This window comes from Balaenoptera borealis (genome assembly GCF_965194805.1).
Source record: "Balaenoptera borealis genome assembly, chromosome: 15".
Classification (NCBI taxonomy): Eukaryota; Metazoa; Chordata; class Mammalia; order Artiodactyla; family Balaenopteridae; genus Balaenoptera; species Balaenoptera borealis.
In genome coordinates, this window is record NC_138871.1 from 4,729,697 (window position 1) to 4,749,446 (window position 19,750).

General features: G+C 48.7%; 1 protein-coding gene across 2 annotated transcripts in view; it reads right to left on the reverse strand.

Annotated features, from left to right (window-relative positions):
• Nucleotides 1-19,524, reverse strand: part of SLC9A4 (solute carrier family 9 member A4) — a 64,918-nt gene extending 45,394 nt beyond the window's left edge. Inside the window, exons 1-2 of one of the 2 annotated variants that reach the window (XM_082357375.1) lie at nucleotides 19,199-19,524; nucleotides 13,134-13,597 (exon numbers count right to left, since the gene is read on the reverse strand). In XM_082357375.1, the coding sequence (XP_082213501.1) occupies nucleotides 13,134-13,565 (432 nt within the window). In that variant the 5' untranslated portion in view covers nucleotides 13,566-13,597; nucleotides 19,199-19,524. Of the gene's footprint in view, nucleotides 1-13,133; nucleotides 13,598-18,678 lie in introns of both variants that reach the window. The other variant, XM_082357374.1, reaches the window with a different exon arrangement.
• Nucleotides 19,525-19,750: the final 226 nt, after the last annotated feature.

The following is a 19,750-nucleotide window of genomic DNA, read 5'->3' on the forward strand; positions in this document are numbered from 1 at the left end:
CTCCGTTTTCTCCCATGCTGCTAGGATAATGCTCACTTACGTGATCCCAGGTGAGCAGGAGGGAACTGGGGCAAACCACAGCCTGGGGACAGAGCCAATGGCTCTGTCTCTGACCCATCACCTGGATGTGATATGACAGAGCCGGCCCGCAGGACAGGTTCTGCCAGAGACTGTTCGTTTTACATAATCATTGAGGAAGCCACGGGGGAACAGACTAGCTGCTCACATCTCTTCCAAACGGCCAGCTATTGGGACTGCTCACATGACCCTGAGCAGATTTTTTTTCCACACCAAAGCCTGACACACCTGACACACCCTTGAGAACACATGCAGGCGTGCTCTTTGGGGCGGGAGAGTCTCTTGAAAACCACTGAACTAGGAAACTCTCTTGGCTGTCTGGAGTCCCAGGCTTAGAGTTTGCTTTTCTCCCGAGAAGAGTTTCCTTTCCAAATCCATTTCCATAGCTGCTCAACCCTACCTCCTGACAAAGGAAGGACAACTTGGTAACCAGGCAAGGATCCGTTCTTCTTCTTGCCCTTGTGAACTGGAGTTAGTTCTAACCACCCACCAGGGGCTCACAGCGCAGGCTGCTGGAAAACCTACTTGTACCCCTCAGACTTCAATTAGTCTGTTTCTTCAACCAGAAGACAATGAACCAAACCAGTGTTTCTGAAACAGACTTGAGGAATTCCAATGACCTACGGTTGAAGTGTCCCTCTGCGACCCTGCACTGCCTGAGCGCATCTCTGAATCATTTATACGGGCCCAAGGAGCAGATCTTTCAGGCTTCTGGTTAACAGGAGCCCACAACTGAAACCCCAGGCGCGGGGAGGTAAAGGTGTCTCCCAGTTGGGGAAGCTTAGGAGTGAAATCTGGCTTCTCTGTTGGTGAACGTCTGACCCCCCCGAACATCCTTGTTTGCTGGGGCCAACCCTGGGCTGCCCTCTGCCCTTCATTTCTCCCAGCTCCTCCCACTCCCCCGACCTGGTCCAAGCGCCAACCCAAGCTATTGTGTGCATTGCATCACACGCACCCCCACGGGCTCCACGGCCAGTACCGTAACTGATGACCAGTGGCAGCTGTGAGCTGAGGAGAAGCTCACCAGGCAGACCTCCAGAGGCTTTGATGAGAGTCGGGCCAGAAGGAAGATGCCTGGGCCCTGGGCTGGGTGGGCGCTTCCCTGTTGGCGCTAGTAGGGTGGTGCGCCTAGTGTCCATCTGGGGTTTGGGCCTGATCCCCGTCTCCAGGCCGACAGGCACCAAGCAGATGGTCCATCTTGCGTGGAACCTCCCCTCGAACCCGGGAAGGGCAACGGGACGCTGATTCCTCACCTACTAGGTGCCGGCGTCTGTGTGTCTGATTTCACAGCCTCCTCGAAAACACCCTCTGGGGTCAGACTGAACATTCCCATTTTACACCTGAGGAAGCGGAGGCACAAAAGGATGGAGTCACTTGCTCAAGATCACACTTGTTGGGTTCACGCCTCCCTTGTATATACCCACATTCTTGGCCGGAGGAAACTGTCTACTTGTAAAGGTATCTGCAGCCTCTCTCCTCCTTTCCTAGGAACGTGCAGAAAATGAAGGTAAATAAGGAGATAAAAAGAGGACAAGAAAAACATTGCCCGACACTCCCCCAGAGAGAGTCTGCTCAGGTCTGTGTGCTGCGCTTCTCGCGGAAAAGCTGAGACCGCCAAGTCCAGACAGATGGGGCGTCGCTCAGGCTGTGAGAAAGGCTCTGCGGCTCTCAGGCACTCACGGAGGTGGACTTCTATAAATAACACGCCGACCCTGACACGGGTTCCGACGTGTGTGCTTCTTTCTCACACCATCAAGCAATTAACTCAATTTGACACCATCTACTTGGAGACAGGGTCGGATCCCACAGGTTGAGGGCTCAGCCCCCCAGGACAGCCTCTCCCCCCGCTTCAGATGCCCATCGCAGGTCCAGGTTGTCACCTGGGCTTCTAACCCACCAGCCATAGTTGAGAGGTTCCAACAACCCCACCTTGGGTTCGATTAATTTGCTAGAATGGCTCAGAGAACTCAGAGAAACATTTTACTCACTAGATGACCGGTTTACTACAAAAGGATCAAATGATATCGCTTATATGTGGAATCTAGAAAAAAAGGGTACCAATGAACTTATCTACAAAACAGAAATAGAGTTACAGAGATGTAGAAAACAAATTTATGGTTACCAGGAGTTAAGGGGCGGAGGGATAAATTGGGAGATTGGGATTGACATACACACACCTGTATATAAAATAGACAACTAATAAGGACCTCCTGTATAGCACAGGGAACTCTACTCAATACTCTGTAATGACATATCTGTACGTGTATAACTGATTCACTTTGCTGTACACCTGAAACTAACACAACACTGTAAATCAACTATACTCCAATAAAAATTTTTTTTTAAACATTTTTTCTTTTAAATTAAGAAAAAAAAAAGGAACTGCCAGGTGGGAGAGATGCTTAGGACAAGTTATGGGGCAGGGGCAAGTTATAGGGCAGGGGTGAGGCGCTTCCATCACTCTCCAGGAGCTCCAGCCTCCCCGAATCTCCACCAACCTGGAAATTCTCCAAACCCAATCCTCTAGAGTTTTTATGGAGGCCTCATTACTTGCACTTGGTTGATTAAATCACTGGCCATGGGTGACTGAATTCAATCTCCAGCTCCTTTCCTGGAGGTGGAGATTGGGGGTGGTTTAGGGAGGGAGACTGAAAGCTCCAACTCCTTAATCACAAAGTCCATTCCACTGGCAACCAGCCCCCTTCCTTAGGTTACTTAGGGGCTTTCCAAAATTCGCCTCATTAGCATAACAAAAGGCAGCTCTCTTCACTTAGGAAATTTCAAGGGTTTTAATGAGCTCTGTGCCCTGAATGGGGACAAAGACCAAATATATATTTCTTCTTATAAATCATAATATTAGAAACACTTTGTCCTGAACCCTGTGCCAGGCACTGTTTTAAATGCTTACCTGTATCAACTCACTTTAACCCTCAACCTGATCTCCAGTTTACAGAAAGGAAACTGAGGCCCAGAGAGGTTAAGTGGCTCATCTGAAGTCACACAGTTTCCTAGTACAGGAGCCAGGACTAGAACTAAGGCATTTGGCCTCACTCTCCATGTTCTTGGGCACAATTTACTGCCTCTTGCACGGGATGTTCCTGGAGCTAGGACTTCTTTGAGGTAGGAAAATATAAACCAGGGAGAATCCTGGAGGAAAATTCACCCTTAAATGAATGTTTTTAAAAATCTTTCCCGGATTAGACGCAGCTTCCTCTGGCAAGCTGTTCCCTGCCAGCTAGCTTGGTTTGAACTCGCCATGGCATCCTCACACCGGCAGGGTCCATGACTGTCCCCCACCACTGAGTGATGGGCAGAGGCGCTCAGCTCATCTTCGCGTGCACAGTACCCAGGACAGCGTCCACAGACATGGGTCCACGAAGGTGCGGCAAGGAAGGACACTGAGACTCTTCTCTCCCTGCGTGCCTACCCCTGGTTGCATCCCACCTCTAGCCTTTAGTCTCAGGGAGCAATTCCAAAGTTCCGTGATGGGAGCTGGTCAGAGGGAGAGCCCCCTGGTTTGCTCGCAGCTTCCCTGACAAATGCCAATTCAAACGGAGTGACCCTCTTGGGAATCAGAGGAGGAGGGCTGTGGTCACAGCACAGCCTGGGCACAGCCTTTCCTAGTCCCCATCACTCCTTCCATCATTCAGTTATCCCCTCTGTAGGCGGCATCAGCATCTTTGAGGCTCAGAGCTACCTGCTGGGCCCTACGATGATGGCCGGAGGCCTCAGGAGAAAAATCATGAGGGTCGACAAGGAACTAGTCAGCAAAGCTGGGCTGATAAAGGGATGCAAAGAGGAGATGAGAAGAGGTCAAAGGAATTCTAGAATAAGGGATCAGGAAATTCAGGCTCTAATGCCAGCAATAAGAATGCATAATAAATAGAGGGGCAACTTGAATGAAAGGTATAAGGTCAATGCTAAGAAACTGTTGTTACTGATTGTGGGCTGCGAAAAGCAGTGGAGGACAACTTTTCACTATATCTTTTGGTTATTGAGCCGCATAGAATAAATTATATTCAATAAATGACTTCTCTGACAGTCTGTGTGTTTATAATAAAAATAACAATGAAGAAACTTAAGCATCTGGAGATCTGGTAATTCACCTGAGAGGCTCAAAGGACCAAGAAGGGTCAGCACAGACATGTGGGCACAGACGTGCCAACTGAAAATTGTTGCTCGCCGGCGGGTTCTACAAGGATGAAACCAACGGCCTCTGCAGTTGCTGACCTGAAACACCCCCTGAAAGGAGTTCAGGGCAGAGATCAGGAATGAGGCTCTCTGTGCTCCAGGTAGGTAGTTTCAGGAGAAGATTTTATGAGCCCAATTTCTTGCATCTTCTCATATCTAGAAAAGCACTAAAATCATTAACGGTGACATCTGCTCTTCGTGACTAGCGGCAACCTTCTGCCAAAGTGTGTGCTTGACTCCACGAACCCCCTTCACCAATATCACATATATATGACCTCCCTTCTGACCTCTTTGGAGCAGTTCGTCCAAGCTCTCTGAGAGGCTATCTCCCAGGCTGTGGTCCACATTTTGCCCCAAACAACTTAACTCACGACTTTCATGTTGTGCAATTTTTTTCAGTTGACAGACATTTGGGGTTGGGGGGTCCTCTGCTCTTAAGCAGTGTATACTGCTTCTTCACAAAATGGGGACAGCAATCCCGCCACAGTAGGTTGTGATAAAGCTCTAAGAAGAAAAAGCAGATAAAATACCTGCCAACGTGACTAGCCCAAGGGTCCTGCACAGAAACGTTATTGCTGTTCCCTCTACCACTCTAGCATCCACCTTATGCCTAGAGAATGGACTAGAGTGGCAGCAAGATGCGAAATGCAGACATCACCAGAGGAAGGAGGGAAAACCAGAGGAAAAGAAAGTGGTGGGGAGAGAGGGAGGGGTGAAGAGAAAGCATGGAGTAGGAGTTAGGAGCAGAGACACTCTGGAGCCAGGATGCCTGGGTTCCGATCTCGGGGGGGGATGCGGGGACCTCCCAGGTGAGGTGGAGGAGGGGGGATGCTGGGACCTCCAGGTGAGGTGGAGGAGGGGGGATGCGGGGACCTCCAGGTGAGGTGGAGGAGGGGGGATGCGGGGACCTCCCGGTGAGGTGGAGGAGGGGGGATGCGGGGACCTCCCGGTGAGGTGGAGGAGGGGGGATGCGGGGACCTCCCGGTGAGGTGGAGGAGGGGGGATGCGGGGACCTCCCGGTGAGGTGGAGGAGGGGGGATGCGGGGACCTCCAGGTGAGGTGGAGGAGGGGGGATGCGGGGACCTCCAGGTGAGATGGAGGAGGGGGGATGCGGGGACCTCCAGGTGAGGTGGAGGAGGGGGGATGCGGGGACCTCCATGTGAGGTGGAGGAGGGGGGATGCGGGGACCTCCAGGTGAGGTGGAGGAGGGGGGATGCTGGGACCTCCAGGTGAGGTGGAGGAGGGGGGATGCGGGGGCCTCCAGGTGAGGTGGAGGAGGGGGGGTGCGGGGACCTCCCGGTGAGGTGGAGGAGGGGGGATGCGGGGACCTCCAGGTGAGGTGGAGGAGGGGGGATGCGGGGACCTCCCGGTGAGGTGGAGGAGGGGGGATGCGGGGACCTCCCGGTGAGGTGGAGGAGGGGGGATGCGGGGACCTCCCGGTGAGGTGGAGGAGGGGGGATGCGGGGACCTCCCGGTGAGGTGGAGGAGGGGGGATGCGGGGACCTCCAGGTGAGGTGGAGGAGGGGGGATGCGGGGACCTCCAGGTGAGGTGGAGGAGGGGGGATGCGGGGACCTCCAGGTGAGGTGGAGGAGGGGGGATGCGGGGACCTCCAGGTGAGGTGGAGGAGGGGGGGTGCGGGGACCTCCAGGTGAGGTGGAGGAGGGGGGATGCGGGGACCTCCAGGTGAGGTGGAGGAGGGGGGATGCGGGGGCCTCCAGGTGAGGTGGAGGAGGGGGGGTGCGGGGACCTCCCGGTGAGGTGGAGGAGGGGGGATGCTGGGACCTCCAGGTGAGGTGGAGGAGGGGGGATGCGGGGACCTCCCGGTGAGGTGGAGGAGGGGGGATGCGGGGACCTCCCGGTGAGGTGGAGGAGGGGGGATGCGGGGACCTCCCGGTGAGGTGGAGGAGGGGGGATGCTGGGACCTACAGGTGAGGTGGAGGAGGGGGGATGCGGGGACCTCCCGGTGAGGTGGAGGAGGGGGGATGCGGGGACCTCCAGGTGAGGTGGAGGAGGGGGGATGCGGGGGCCTCCAGGTGAGGTGGAGGAGGGGGGATGCGGGGGCCTCCAGGTGAGGTGGAGGAGGGGGGATGCGGGGACCTCCAGGTGAGGTGGAGGAGGGGGGATGCGGGGACCTCCAGGTGAGGTGGAGGAGGGGGGATGCCGGGACCTCCCAGGTGAGGTGGAGGAGGGGGGATGCGGGGACCTCCCAGGTGAGGTGGAGGAGGGGGGATGCGGGGACCTCCCAGGTGAGGTGGAGGAGGGGGGATGCGGGGACCTCCCGGTGAGGTGGAGGAGGGGGGATGCGGGGACCTCCAGGTGAGGTGGAGGAGGGGGGATGCGGGGACCTCCCGGTGAGGTGGAGGAGGGGGGATGCGGGGACCTCCAGGTGAGGTGGAGGAGGGGGGATGCGGGGGCCTCCAGGTGAGGTGGAGGAGGGGGGATGCGGGGGCCTCCAGGTGAGGTGGAGGAGGGGGGATGCGGGGACCTCCAGGTGAGGTGGAGGAGGGGGGATGCGGGGACCTCCAGGTGAGGTGGAGGAGGGGGGATGCCGGGACCTCCCAGGTGAGGTGGAGGAGGGGGGATGCGGGGACCTCCCAGGTGAGGTGGAGGAGGGGGGATGCGGGGACCTCCCAGGTGAGGTGGAGGAAGGGGGATGCGGGGACCTCCAGGTGAGGTGGAGGAGGGGGGATGCGGGGACCTCCAGGTGAGGTGGAGGAGGGGGGATGCCGGGACCTCCCAGGTGAGGTGGAGGAGGGGGGATGCGGGGACCTCCCAGGTGAGGTGGAGGAGGGGGGATGCGGGGACCTCCCAGGTGAGGTGGAGGAGGGGGGATGCTGGGACCTCCAGGTGAGGTGGAGGAAGGGGGATGCGGGGACCTCCAGGTGAGGTGGAGGAGGGGGGATGCGGGGACCTCCAGGTGAGGTGGAGGAGGGGAGATGTTGGCACCTCTCAGGTGAGGTGGAGGAGGGGGGGATGCCGGGACCTCCAGGTGAGGTGGAGGAGGGGGTGATGGGGCAAGATGATAGAAACCTTGGTGGCATCACCTTGTTGCTTACTCAGCAAACTGATGCAGGAAGACCAGGGAGGACTACACATATAAGGACAATCTGCCTACGATGCATGAAGCAGTGCCTTGTTTAAAACCAAATGCTTGTTACGAGGGAGTCAACCGCAATGCGTGTCCCCGAGTTGGCGTGATAAAAAATCATAGTCAGCATGCCTGGAGTTCTCACTGCACGCTGAACACTCACTATACTAAAGGCTCAATGGGGATTTTCCAGTGACCCGACGAGCTAAGTAATACCGTCACCCCGATTTTACAGAAATTAGGCACAGAGATGACCAGAATCTTTCCCGGAGCCACATACTGGACTTGGCCAAACAAGCCAGTTCTGTTTCGGAGAAAGAGCCCTGGGTTTCCTACCAACTGGACATGAGCCCAGTCTCCTCATAGGTAACATATTGGTTGTCTCCTGTTCCTCTCAGCTCCATGAGTTGAAAATTCAAAAGGTAAGAATAAAAGAAAAGAGATTGGGAAGAGACAGACCTGGGCACCCATGTCCGGTCTGTCATGGCCAGGCACGATGCCCTTGTGCAATTTATTGTACTCCCTTTGCCTTATTTTCTTCATCTGTGAAATGTGACTATTAATTCAGCCTCACAGTAAAATCTAAGGATTTGATAAAATAATAAATGTACAAGTGACCCCATACAGGGCCTGGATATAGTGGCTGCATCTCTCTTACTGCTATGATGCTGGCCACGAGACTTCAACTGGGGATACTAGTTATTATTTGAAAGCTACTGGGGTTTTGTCTCTTCTCCCTTTGCCCACCATTAAGGAAGTTCTCATGATTGGAGTCATAACCTAAAATATTCAGCGAGAGGGAGAAATAAGTGGACAAGAGACCTGGGGGGTCAGGTTCATTGCTCTTTCGACGGTTGCATCTCCTCTGGAGCGTCTCCTCTTTAGTGAGAGGCAGCTGTTTTCGTGGGATAAAGATCTGCAAAGTTGTCACACGTAACCCACTAATCACAGGTCTCTGTCTGGATGACTCAGACCTTCTGCTGAAAGAGCCCGCTTGTGACGGCTGCCCTCGGGAAGGCTCCCTCCTCGATGAAAGGGTGAGTCCAAGGCCCTTGGCTCAGAAGACAACTGCACTGCATTAAATACCAGTTGCTCTCAAACTGCTTTCTAAATCCGGCCCCGAGCTTCTCCAGTTTCACGCAGGGACGCAGAAGTGCCCCAGCACACACTTAATATCACTGTGCTGTGGGTGACCCCAGGGTGACCCCAGGGTGACCCCGAGTGACGTGTGGGCACCTCCATCCCCACCCCGGAGCCAGCTCTGCAGCAGCTTCACCGCGTGGAGGTCACAGCAGTGCCCTCAAGCAGATACTCTGGTCAGCTGAAAATTACAATTTTATTTGGAAATGATCATGTCAAAAAAAAAGTCCAAGTGGAAACAACTAAACTTTGGGAAAGTCAAATGCAGTTAGCAAAGAAACCCCAGGCCGTGATTGGCTCTAGATGTAAAGTCTAGAGAAAACTCAGGCTGAAGCGAGTCTCAAGTTCAGAGGCAGCACCACAGAGGGAACAGAGCCACATGTTCTCGTGGGTCGTTAACAAAGACTATGTCTTGGCAACAACGTTTGTAGGTTGTATCAAGAAAGAGCTTGGTCTGTGAAAATTAAGTGAGGTGATATTGTCATTGCTAAATTTCCCTAATGACTTAGGAAGGGAAAGTTGCATAATTATCTCAGAACAGGCTGCCAGAAGGTGGCCTTGATGTTGACACAGATGAACACCCTCAATGGCATTGCTTTCGTGCGGTTACAGTCAGCAAGGGACCCCAAAGAACTTGGATATGAGTTAAAATGAGATGCTCTCTGGATAAACTGTGAAACGGAGGCATCGTGGCTCAGAGGGGTGCCTTAGGAGGTGGAATCGGTTCCCAGCCAAGGGGACTTATTCCACTGTAACAAAACCCAAAGTAAGAAAGCACCTGAAGAAAGAATGGGTGGAGACAAATCTAGCCCAGTCCTTTCCCAGACGTAGCATCGTTTTAGATCAAGATATATCAGCTCTCGCCACCTAAAGGCCATGAACAAGTAGTTCCCAAACATCAGCCATCCTCTGAGGTGCTGGTTAAAAATACAGATTCCCAGGCTCTGGTCCCAGAGAGTGGGGGGTCAGTGGTCCTGGGTTGAGGTTTGGCCATCTGAGGGCTCACCAAGCCCACCTGGGGGATTCTGAGGCACGTGGCTTGAGGGCCACACACTGAGAAATGAGATACGTAAATGGGATAACAGGCTGGAGTTCAGGCTCCCCTGGCAACCGGCAGACAACTTGGCTTTCTGAGATGCTCGCCCAGCAGGGAAGGACAGGCAGGTCTGATGAGTCTAGCATCTCACTCAACAGTTAGAGATTCTCATTATGAATAAATAACCTGGCTTCTGACTTCAAGCGTGGGTCTCCTCCACTTGGTGAATCCACCCCGGATATCTTGGATTATTTTCGAATGCTTTCTCCCCCAGTACTATCCATTTCGGCATAAAGTCCTCATGATAAAATATTGTGTGCCACGATGAACAACAAGGTCCTCCTATTGACATAGAGCACAGGGAACGATATTCAATATCCTGGGATAAACCATAATGGAAAAGAATTTAAAAAACAATATATATATATGTGTATTACTAGGTCACTTTGCTGTACAGCAGAAATTAACGCAACGTAAATCAACTGTATTCCAATAAAATAAATAAATTAAAATTTAAAAAAGAAAAAATAAAGAAAATTATGAATAACAACACTAAAAAAATTGTGTGCCAGGTGAATTAAATAATTAATTGTAAAAGGGAGAAAAATTAAAGAACAAAACAAAACATGTGTGCGTGTTCTTTGGTTAGGCACAATCTTGGAAGGCAAAATGTGAAACCCAGGGCAATAAAAGAATACGTTAGTAGGTTTGACTACATACACATTTAAAACTTTTACATGTAGAAGACACATGACTTAAAAAAATTTAAGTGACAGAATGGGAGAAAATATTTGCTTTTTATGTAACATTCAAGTTTAGATAATTTAAAGTTTATCTAAAGCTTAAAGTTTAGATAATTTAATGAGTTTCTACAAGTCAATTAAAAAAGAAATAAAACAGCAACTGGTCTCAAAGAAAAATTGACAAGAAGCAATATTTGCATACAATAATTGGGACGTACTGATAAAAAATTACTCACTGTTTATAGGAAATTCAAATTTAACTGGTATCCTGTATTTTTTTTAAGTCTGGCAACCCTGAAAGGACACGAATTTCCAATTCATAGCGGAAGAAACGCTCATGATCCACAATCTTTGAAAAGATGCTTAATATCATCATGCAGATCATAGCAAACATGTGTCGTCCTTTTTTGCTCATTAGATGGGAAAACATTAAGAAAGCAATGCCCCTTGTTGACAGTGATACAAGGAAATATGCGCTTAATACACCGTGTATGGAGATGCAAGCCCATAAAGATTTCTGGAAAATCTTGGCAGCTGTATACATAAAAACTAAAATTAAGGTTTAATATATTTGGTAAAATGAGAAGGGTCCTGAATGGCTCTACTGCAAGTTCCCCCTGCAATCTGACCCCACGGTAAGGTCCCCCAGCCCAATAACTCTCCTTACCAAGGGACCAGGCACAGTACTTGTATATCCCTGTGTACTGGGGATCAGTTCCCTGACAGCCTGTGGAATTACTCAGAAGACTTTGATGGGCTTCCCTGGTGGTGCAGTGGTTGAGAATCTGCCTGCCAATGCAGGGGACATGGGTTCGAGCCCTGGTCTGGGAAGATTCCATATGCCGCGGAGCAACAAAGCCCGTGTGCCGCAACTACTGAGCCTGCGCTCTAGAGCCCGCAGGTTACAACTACTGAGCCCGCGTGCCACAACTACTGAGGCCCACGCACCTAGAGCCGTGCTCCGCAACAAGAGAAGCCACCGCAATGAGAAGCCCGTGCACCGCGACGAAGAGTAGCCCCCGCTCACCACAACTAGAGAAAGCCCGCGCGCAGCAACGAAGACTCAATGCAGCCAAAAATAAATAAATAAAATAAATAAAATTTTCAAAAAGGGATTAAAAAAAAGATTTTGAAGAAGAATAGATACATGTATATACGTAACTGAATCACTTTGCTGTACATCTGAAACTAATACAACATTGTTAATCAAGTAGGCTCCAATATAAAATAAACATTAAAAAAAAGGAGAGCAGGGGACCTCATCTCATTCATCATCATGGCCACCCAAGCAGTTAGCACTGTGCCCAGAACACAATAGGTACCAAATGAAAGTTTGTTAAATAAAAAAAATAATAAGCCAATCACATCATCCCCTAGGAACCAGGAGGTACCCCATCCTTCTACTAGTTCCTCCCGCAGTCCCTGAGAGCTCACTCTGTTCCCCAGTGCAGCACCCGTGTGGCCCTGCATGGTGTGCGGTGGCCCCCTACCCCGGGCTGTGAGTATAGGTGACAAACACACTTGTCATTAGTCTCATCTGTTTAGCGTTGGTGTCACTCCATAACCTTCTGGTGGGAATCCCTCCTCCATCATTTGAATGAAGAGGAGGTGATTCTAGCAGCATCTCTCAAATTTTTAAGTATACCTACTTTTTAACCCAGAAATTTCACTTCCAAGAATATATCCTATACAAAGACTCACAAGTGCGAAAAGAGATGCACGCAGAAACAAGAATACTTATCGCAACACTGTTTTTTAAAGTGAAAAGTTGACAACCACCTGAATATTCATCCATCAAGGACTGGTTAAATAAATCTTTATAAACGTAATCTATGAAATACTCTGCAACAGTGGAAAAGACCTAGAAAGAAATCCAAGATTTGTTACATCTAAGCAGTACATATGATTTAATGCCATCCACTTTATGTAGAATGATGTATCAATACATCTCTATCTGCGTACGTATATGCATGTGTCCATGATAAAAATGGGGAGGGAAACGCAAACTGGATCCAAGGCGGAGGGAAGAGGGTCAGGCGGAGGCTTTTGTGTTTTATGCTGTATGATTTTGTACTATTTAAGTCTTTTACACTGAAAATGCATTCTAGTATTACTTATGTGACATGGTATAAATGTAAGAATAAGAAAAGTACATCAAAGTTTATATAAAATCACATAGACTAACTCCTGGTGAAGGTTTGCAGTAATGTAAGGAAACTGGGCAATGCAGCAGCCAATCTGGAATATTTCAGCACCTCTAGCCAAAGACATCTCTGGGCCTTAATGCTCTGCGCTGATCTGGCCTGTAAACGCTTCTCGGCCTCTCTCTGGAAGGACTCCTAAGCAAAGCTGCTCTATCACATTCTCCTTGGGAGTCACGCAATTGAGACTGATATACAAGCCAATGCATGTGTGCAAATCCTCCGTCATCTCTCTCCCTACCCCTATCTTTTATTTAACTTCATCATCTAAAACAGAGCTTAAAAAAAAAGCATATAAAGGGAAGGAGGGTGAGGTCCCATTACTAAGAGTAAATAAAAGCACAAGTACTGCTTGTCCTAGTGTGAAAACCCAGAAGAGCCTTTAGCCACGGTTTCTGCTTGCTCAGTGAAACACCGAATTCACTAAAGAATCACACTTCCTCTCTCCTGCTTCTCCTTTAAAGAAGCCAGTGGATGGCAAACAGCGTAGTGAGCAAGCGTGGGCGCCGTGCAGATCCCAAGGGCAGTGGCCAGACCTGGGGCCACACTGCCCTGGCCCATCCCTGTCCTGCTGAGGCCCAGGCCTGCCCGGCCTTCTCCACCCCCCAGGCCCCTTGTCTCCCTGGGGACGGTGGGGGGGGGGGGCGCATCTCACCACGCTGATGCCGTCATTGAGGAGGGCCTCCCCGAAGATCATCATGTACAGCTGCTCATTCACCCGCGCCTCTTCGAACACGGCCAGCACGGCCACGGGGTCCACGGCCGAGATCAGGCTCCCGAACAGCAGGTTCTGAAGCAGGTTGACGTCGCTCAGGCCAAAGGCCTGGACCTGGCAGATGAGGTAGAGCGAGAGGCCAATGCCGAAGGCATTGATCAGGGCCCCCAGCCCTGCCCACCACAGGATGGAGCCGATGTTCTCGAAGAAGGGCCGGGTGGGCATGAAGTACCCGCCCTCCAGGACGATGGGCGGAAGGAGGTACAGGAAGTAGATGCTCGAATCCATGACCGGAGGCGACTTGTGGTCGGTGCCGAAGATGATGGCGCCCACCAGGGCCCCGACGAGGATGAGCAGGCAGCTCTCAGGCATGAGGCCCGGCAGCCGGTGGTAGACGTGGAAGCCTGCGGAGAGTAGAGAACCACGTTTAGATGTTGGCAGAGAACCCGGCTGTGGCCCCCAGGACACCAGGGGAGGGGTGTGCAAGGGGCCTTGCAAAGCCACGCAGATGGCGGCATCTCCGGGCCCAGCCTCAGCGCCCATCTGTAGCAGCAGCTGCAAGTGCGGCTGCGGCTTGAGGTGACGAAGTGCTTCCCATGCTCAGTGCAGGCTCCCGCGTCTTCTCAGCCAGCCGTGCCCTCCTGCTTCCTCCTTCCTGTTTTCCCCATCCCGAGGGATCTGAGCGGTGGAACTCTTCTGCTCTCACGCAAAACCCACCTTTGAAGCTCCTGCAAGAGTCTATCACAGTGACCTAAACCCCAGCTGCTTCCAAACTTACCTTACCTCACTTCCTTCTCCACCACAAACAAATGAATAAAAATGAAAAGTCTTTATTTTGTTTCCTTTATTTAACCAATGACATTGCCACCCAGTCAGCCACTTGAGAGGAAATCAAATCGCATTCTTATGGGGACCCCATCACCTCTGCCCCTTCGTGCAATTGGCAACCTATTTCATCAGTTATGTCTCCCACTAGCTGCCCCGGAAGTCCGTCTCCTCCTATTCACTCCTGCAGCCACTGCCTTCACTGAGGACCTCCCCACTTCTCATCCTACTTACTGCGGTGTCTTCCTGATCTCCTCCCTCTCCCTCCCCGTCCTGGTCTATTCCACATCCTGCTGTCAAATGACTATTCTACACCATGTTAATCTGATTGTTCAATTCCCCACCTAAGACTCTGAAGGCACACAAAGCGTCTCATAGAATTTAAACTGAGAATATTTGTTAAGCATCCCTGTGACAAGAACAACCCACTGTAAGTCCTGTGAGGTGGGGGACCAAACATGTTTTCTACAATTCCAACTATTGATGAAATTTTAGAAACGTTCTTAACAAATAAGAAGATAAAGCCAATATAATGTATAAGTATACAGAGAAGTGTATATTGAATATATCAACAAATATGACAAGAGATCCAGGCACAGCAGGCCACCTGGGGCTCTCCCCGAGTCCGTATCCCACACACTCTGCACTGTCTTCATGCATCTTACATTATAGCCAAGCTCACGCCTTTTCATCCAGGAGGCCTCCTTTCTTGTCTTTATGTATTATTATTGTTGCCGGCATTGTCCTTCCCTCCACCCTATTTTGGTCCTGCTCAATCCTTGAGGTTAAGCTTTTCCCAATCTCTTCCCAAGGAAATAATATGTCCTCCTTTGCATTATTGTAACATTTTATCTGTACCTGTTTAACAACGATCCCTTTCTACCATTTTTGGTCCATGACTTTTCTCCCCTACTAATCTCTAAGCTCCTCAAACTCAGGCAGAATGGCACACATCTTTATATCTCCCCAAAACGCTTAGCAAGATGTCTTGTCCATAACAGCATGTCTAATTGCTAAAAGAATCTTAAGTGTATAAATGAATGAATGAACAGGTCAGGTGTTCATCAGAGAAGTTCTTGCATGGGAAGGAGAAGTTGAACAGGTTTTGGAGAATGAGTGGGACTTATATAGTTGGACAACAGAGGGAAGGCATTTTAGGAGGGGAGAACTCCAGGAGAAAGAGAGGAGAGACAGGGATGGCCCAGCCAGATATTTTTGACATTCACTGAGGAGATTCCTCTGGCCAGAGCAAATTTTAATGGGGAAGAGTACTGATATTTTTTAAAAAATTTTATTGGAGTATAGTTGCTTTACGATGTTGTGTTAGTTTCTGCTGTACAGCGAAGTGAATCAGCTATACGTATACATATATCCCCTTTTTTGGATTTCCTTCCCATTTAGGTCACCACAGAGCACTGAGTAGAGTTCTCTGTGCTATACAGTAGGTTCTCATTAGTTATCTATTTTACACATAATAACAATAGTGTATATATGTCAATCCCAGTCTCCCAATTCCTCCCATCCCCTCTTCCCCCTTGGTATCCGTACGTTTTTTCTCTATGTCTCTGTCTCTATTTCTGTTTTGTAAATAAGATCATCTATACCAATTTTTTCAGATTCCACATATATGCATTAATATATGATATTTGTTTTTCTCTTTCTGACTTACTTCGCTCTGTATGAGAGATTCTAGGTCCATCCAAGTCTCTACAAATGACCCGATTTCATTCCTTTTTATGGCTGAGTAATATTGCATTGCATATATGTACCACATCTTCTTTATCCATTCCTCTGTTGATGGACATTTAGGTTGTTTCCATGTCCTGGCTATTAGAAGTGTACTGATTTTGAGCCAAGCAATGGAGGGCCTGAAATTCAAGGCTAAGGAGGTAGGCTCCCTCCCATAGGCCTTGGGGCCATGGAATGTCTCCTTAGGAAGTTTTAGGTTCAGCCATCCAAAGAACACGTGGGTTTCCCTGACCACAGCTTTGAACTTCTCCATCCACCATCAGCAGGCAGGTTAATACAATGGAGTATCAAGAGACATTATTCCAAACCACTCAGCCCACTGGCTTCAAGACCAGCTTAAGGCTTCCTTCTAAAGTCCTGCTCTCTCCATTTCCTAATAACAGCTTCCTTCTTCTCCTCTCTCCTCTTCCTTCTTCAGTTAGTTCTTATTTTAACCACACTTAACTTTTTAAATATGTAAAGTAGGCGGAAGAGCCCATAGTGTGATTTTCTCAGGCCCTGTGTCTCCCCAGTCTGGTCCTGCTTCCAGGGATCTAGTTTCCTGAAATGGATCCAATGTCACCTGCCTGAATCCGAGTTGCATCTACACAGTGATAGCAGGAAGAGGGTTTAACCTGTAAGCAGGGCCCTTTAAGGGAAATGCTACATGAATTTCACATTTCAAAATTCTTCTCCCCTTCCATAATGGACAATAGAGTCAGTCACTTTGAGGTTCTAGTTCCCTGGTCTGAAACTTAAAAGGCCACGAAGTCCAGCCTGAAAGTCAAAGATGGCCCTGTCGGAGCACCTATAAGGCAGTGCTAGATTCACCCATCTTCCCCCTTGAGGCTGGGGACCACAATCATTCCTACACCTTGCCTGGGTGCTCAATAAATGTGTCTTGATAGAATGACGGAATAAAAGAATACTAGCAATTATTAACTATATTTTGATTCAAGATTTATAATATAGAATCTAAAAAAAGCTATACGGTTTCCTTAAGTGTTAAAGTTTTATGTCATTATTATTATTTTTTTGCCCCAGGTGAACAAGCTACCATATATAAAGCTACAAGACCAGTACTTGGATCACAGTATATATTCAGTAAATTTGATCCTCTTTTCATGTACAATATAAAAATAATCTGAATTCTTAAAGACCAGCAAATATGAAATTGTGCTTGAATAAGCATGATCCAACTGATAACCTACTTCAGTTATTTTCTTTTTCTAAAGTATGTTGAGTTGCATCCACATGAATATCAAGAAGATTTAAACAGCAATTCTATGAACAATAGCGTCCTTACAGGACTCTGAACTTGTAGACGTAGTCTGGGCACACACAACACCTCTAAAGGACAATCTGTATATTATGCTAATATAAAACATATACTTTGAGCCTTGAGAGGTTCACTGATATAGAATAGAAGCCTCTTTCCATTAGAAAATTCTTATTTGTACCAAAAAGAGATCTCAGAAATAATTTCACAGATGAATGAACTGAGATGAAGAAAAACAGAGCTAGTCAGTGGAATCAGCGAGTTTCCTGATTCCAGGCCAACTTCACCCATTACTGTGAAAAGGAAGGGAGTGGGCGGAGTCAGAATCTCTGGCATTTTGACAAAGGAAAACTCAAGATCACATAAGACCAACTTGAACATTCTCAGTATCCACGTGTTTTCATGAAAGGTGTTAGACCCCTAGTTCTGAACTGAGAATATCATCCCTTTGGAAACCCATTTTTACTTGAGCCCTTCTCAGAAATAATGTGCAACCCTCTGTGTCATTTAGTCATTTGATAAACTGCACAAGAGCTCTTCAAACTAAGAATTTCATTCTATCTTCACATCTTATGAGCTCAAAATGAACGGCAGTTATGACGGGCACCTAATGAATATGCCAGCACCCCCCAACATCCATGGGCAGGGAGTTAGATGAAAAGACAGAGCCCAGCATCCTGATGCCAAGGAGTTAACTGCCCGATTTCATGGCTCACCCCATATTTCACAGCTGTTCCAGAGGAAACATATAAACAAGCACTAACGTGATTCATAGGGTCTATTTCAATGAGGCAATCTTATCTACTCAAATAACAAAGTTCATAACTAAAGCAAAGGAGACATTATGCTTGACAATTGAGATATTTGTATCAGTTTTCCACTCTGGAATAAGCTGTTTCTAAGGAGACAAGGGGGTGAATTTGGAGATTAAATGGTCACAGAGTGGAAACCATCACTTTGGTTTGGGCACAAAGAATCCTGGTTAGAATTTCATCTATTAACTTGAATCCACTTTATGTCACAGAGGAAACCAGGGGTGCTCTACTGGCTCCATTCGACTCAGGTGTAAACAAAGATTTTACCGACAGATACCATCTCTGTTCCACCATATCCCCATATCCCATCACTGAGTGATAGGAGTTGCTTCGGGTTGCCTTGTTTCTTGCTTTCTGTCAATTTGCAAGGAGCACATGCCACTTTTAAAGAATAAACAATGGGCATCGTTGATGAAGCCCATGGTTCCATGGCCAAGAACGAAAGAAGCACATTTTACAGAAGAATCATTATATGGTTCCTGAAATTTCCAATGGGTGTCATTCCAAGCTCGACATACTTTACTCTGTATTTCTTAAAGCATAGAACCCGAGATTTTTATATGCCAAATAATGTCATATGGCTGTCACCCTGAAAGGAGAGGAAATCAAAACAACCGAAAGCCCAAAAGTAGGCTCTTAAATTTCAAAACACAACCTGAAGTATTAAATGGCTTGACAAAAATCAGTTATGACTTTCCCTTGACTCAGGAATAGAATTTTTTATGTAATAGCACCAAGAGTTAAAATCCAGTTAATTCACCATCTACAAGGCATTTGCACACACCTTATCTCACGTGGAAAACAACTCCCCAAACCAGGAAGATGTTTGGGACCTTACCTATTTTTGCAAGGGATGCTAGGAGTATCCAGAGGGTGACCTCGTAAGGAATTTGCACATAATTATAATCCAGTGCGAAAACAGATACCGTCTCAGCTGGCTCAGAGCCGGCAGCAGCAAACCGAACATTAAGCTCATGCCGGGCAGAGGAATTTGTGGATTCACTCAAATCAGAAGATGCTCCACCACACCTGAGGGCCACTAGCAAGAACAACCAATTCCAAGGACCGAAAGGCACAAGCATCTGAAAACCCATGCTGCGGGCTTCTCTTACTGTGTGTGCCCTTGGGTGCCGCACTTCTGAAGTGAGGAGGGTTTCCAGAGAGTGGCAACATCCACCTGGGTCACAGGTGAAATACGCACAGTCCGTGGGTCATTCCGGCAAGAGTCCGAGCACGTCATCGAGTTCTGAGTATAGATATTTTCAAATCACCTTTAAAGTATTTGTGTTCAGGCAACTCAGCCTCTGGCCCCAATGCATCTAGTCATTCAGTAGAGTTGAGAAAGCCCAGGGAACTACCTGTGCGACCTTCATCCGATCGTGATTTGAAGAGCAATTTGTGAAGCAAAAATACTTCTTCAAAGCTGTTTCCTCACCTCACTGCACACTGGTTTCACTTTGTGAGTGAAAATTAAAAAAGGGCACCTCGGTGCTCATTCCAGATGTCACTAGAGCCCTTCTAACCAGGAAGAGAATCCTTCCCTCTTTTCCAGATCCTAGGAAAGGAGCTACCTGTTCTGCACCCGCTCTTTCTCTCCTCCCCCTGCTAGCTCACTTGTTTTGAAGGGCCGAGGCTGCAGGTAGCTCTTGAACTACACTTAATTATTTGCTCAGATTTGACTTTTGTAATGAAATGCTTTCCCTGAGTTCTCTGGGGGTTACACTGCTGACACCTAGTGGGCGACCACAATACTACACCTTAGCCGGTTCAAGGATGAATGACCGTGTAATTCTCATCCAAACCAGGGCACTTCTGAAAGTACAGGAGACCTCTTAATAATCATACCAGACCACAGGTGGAAACCAGAACAGTGCTGGAAAACTGTGTCATGTGGTCACTGTAAAAGAGGA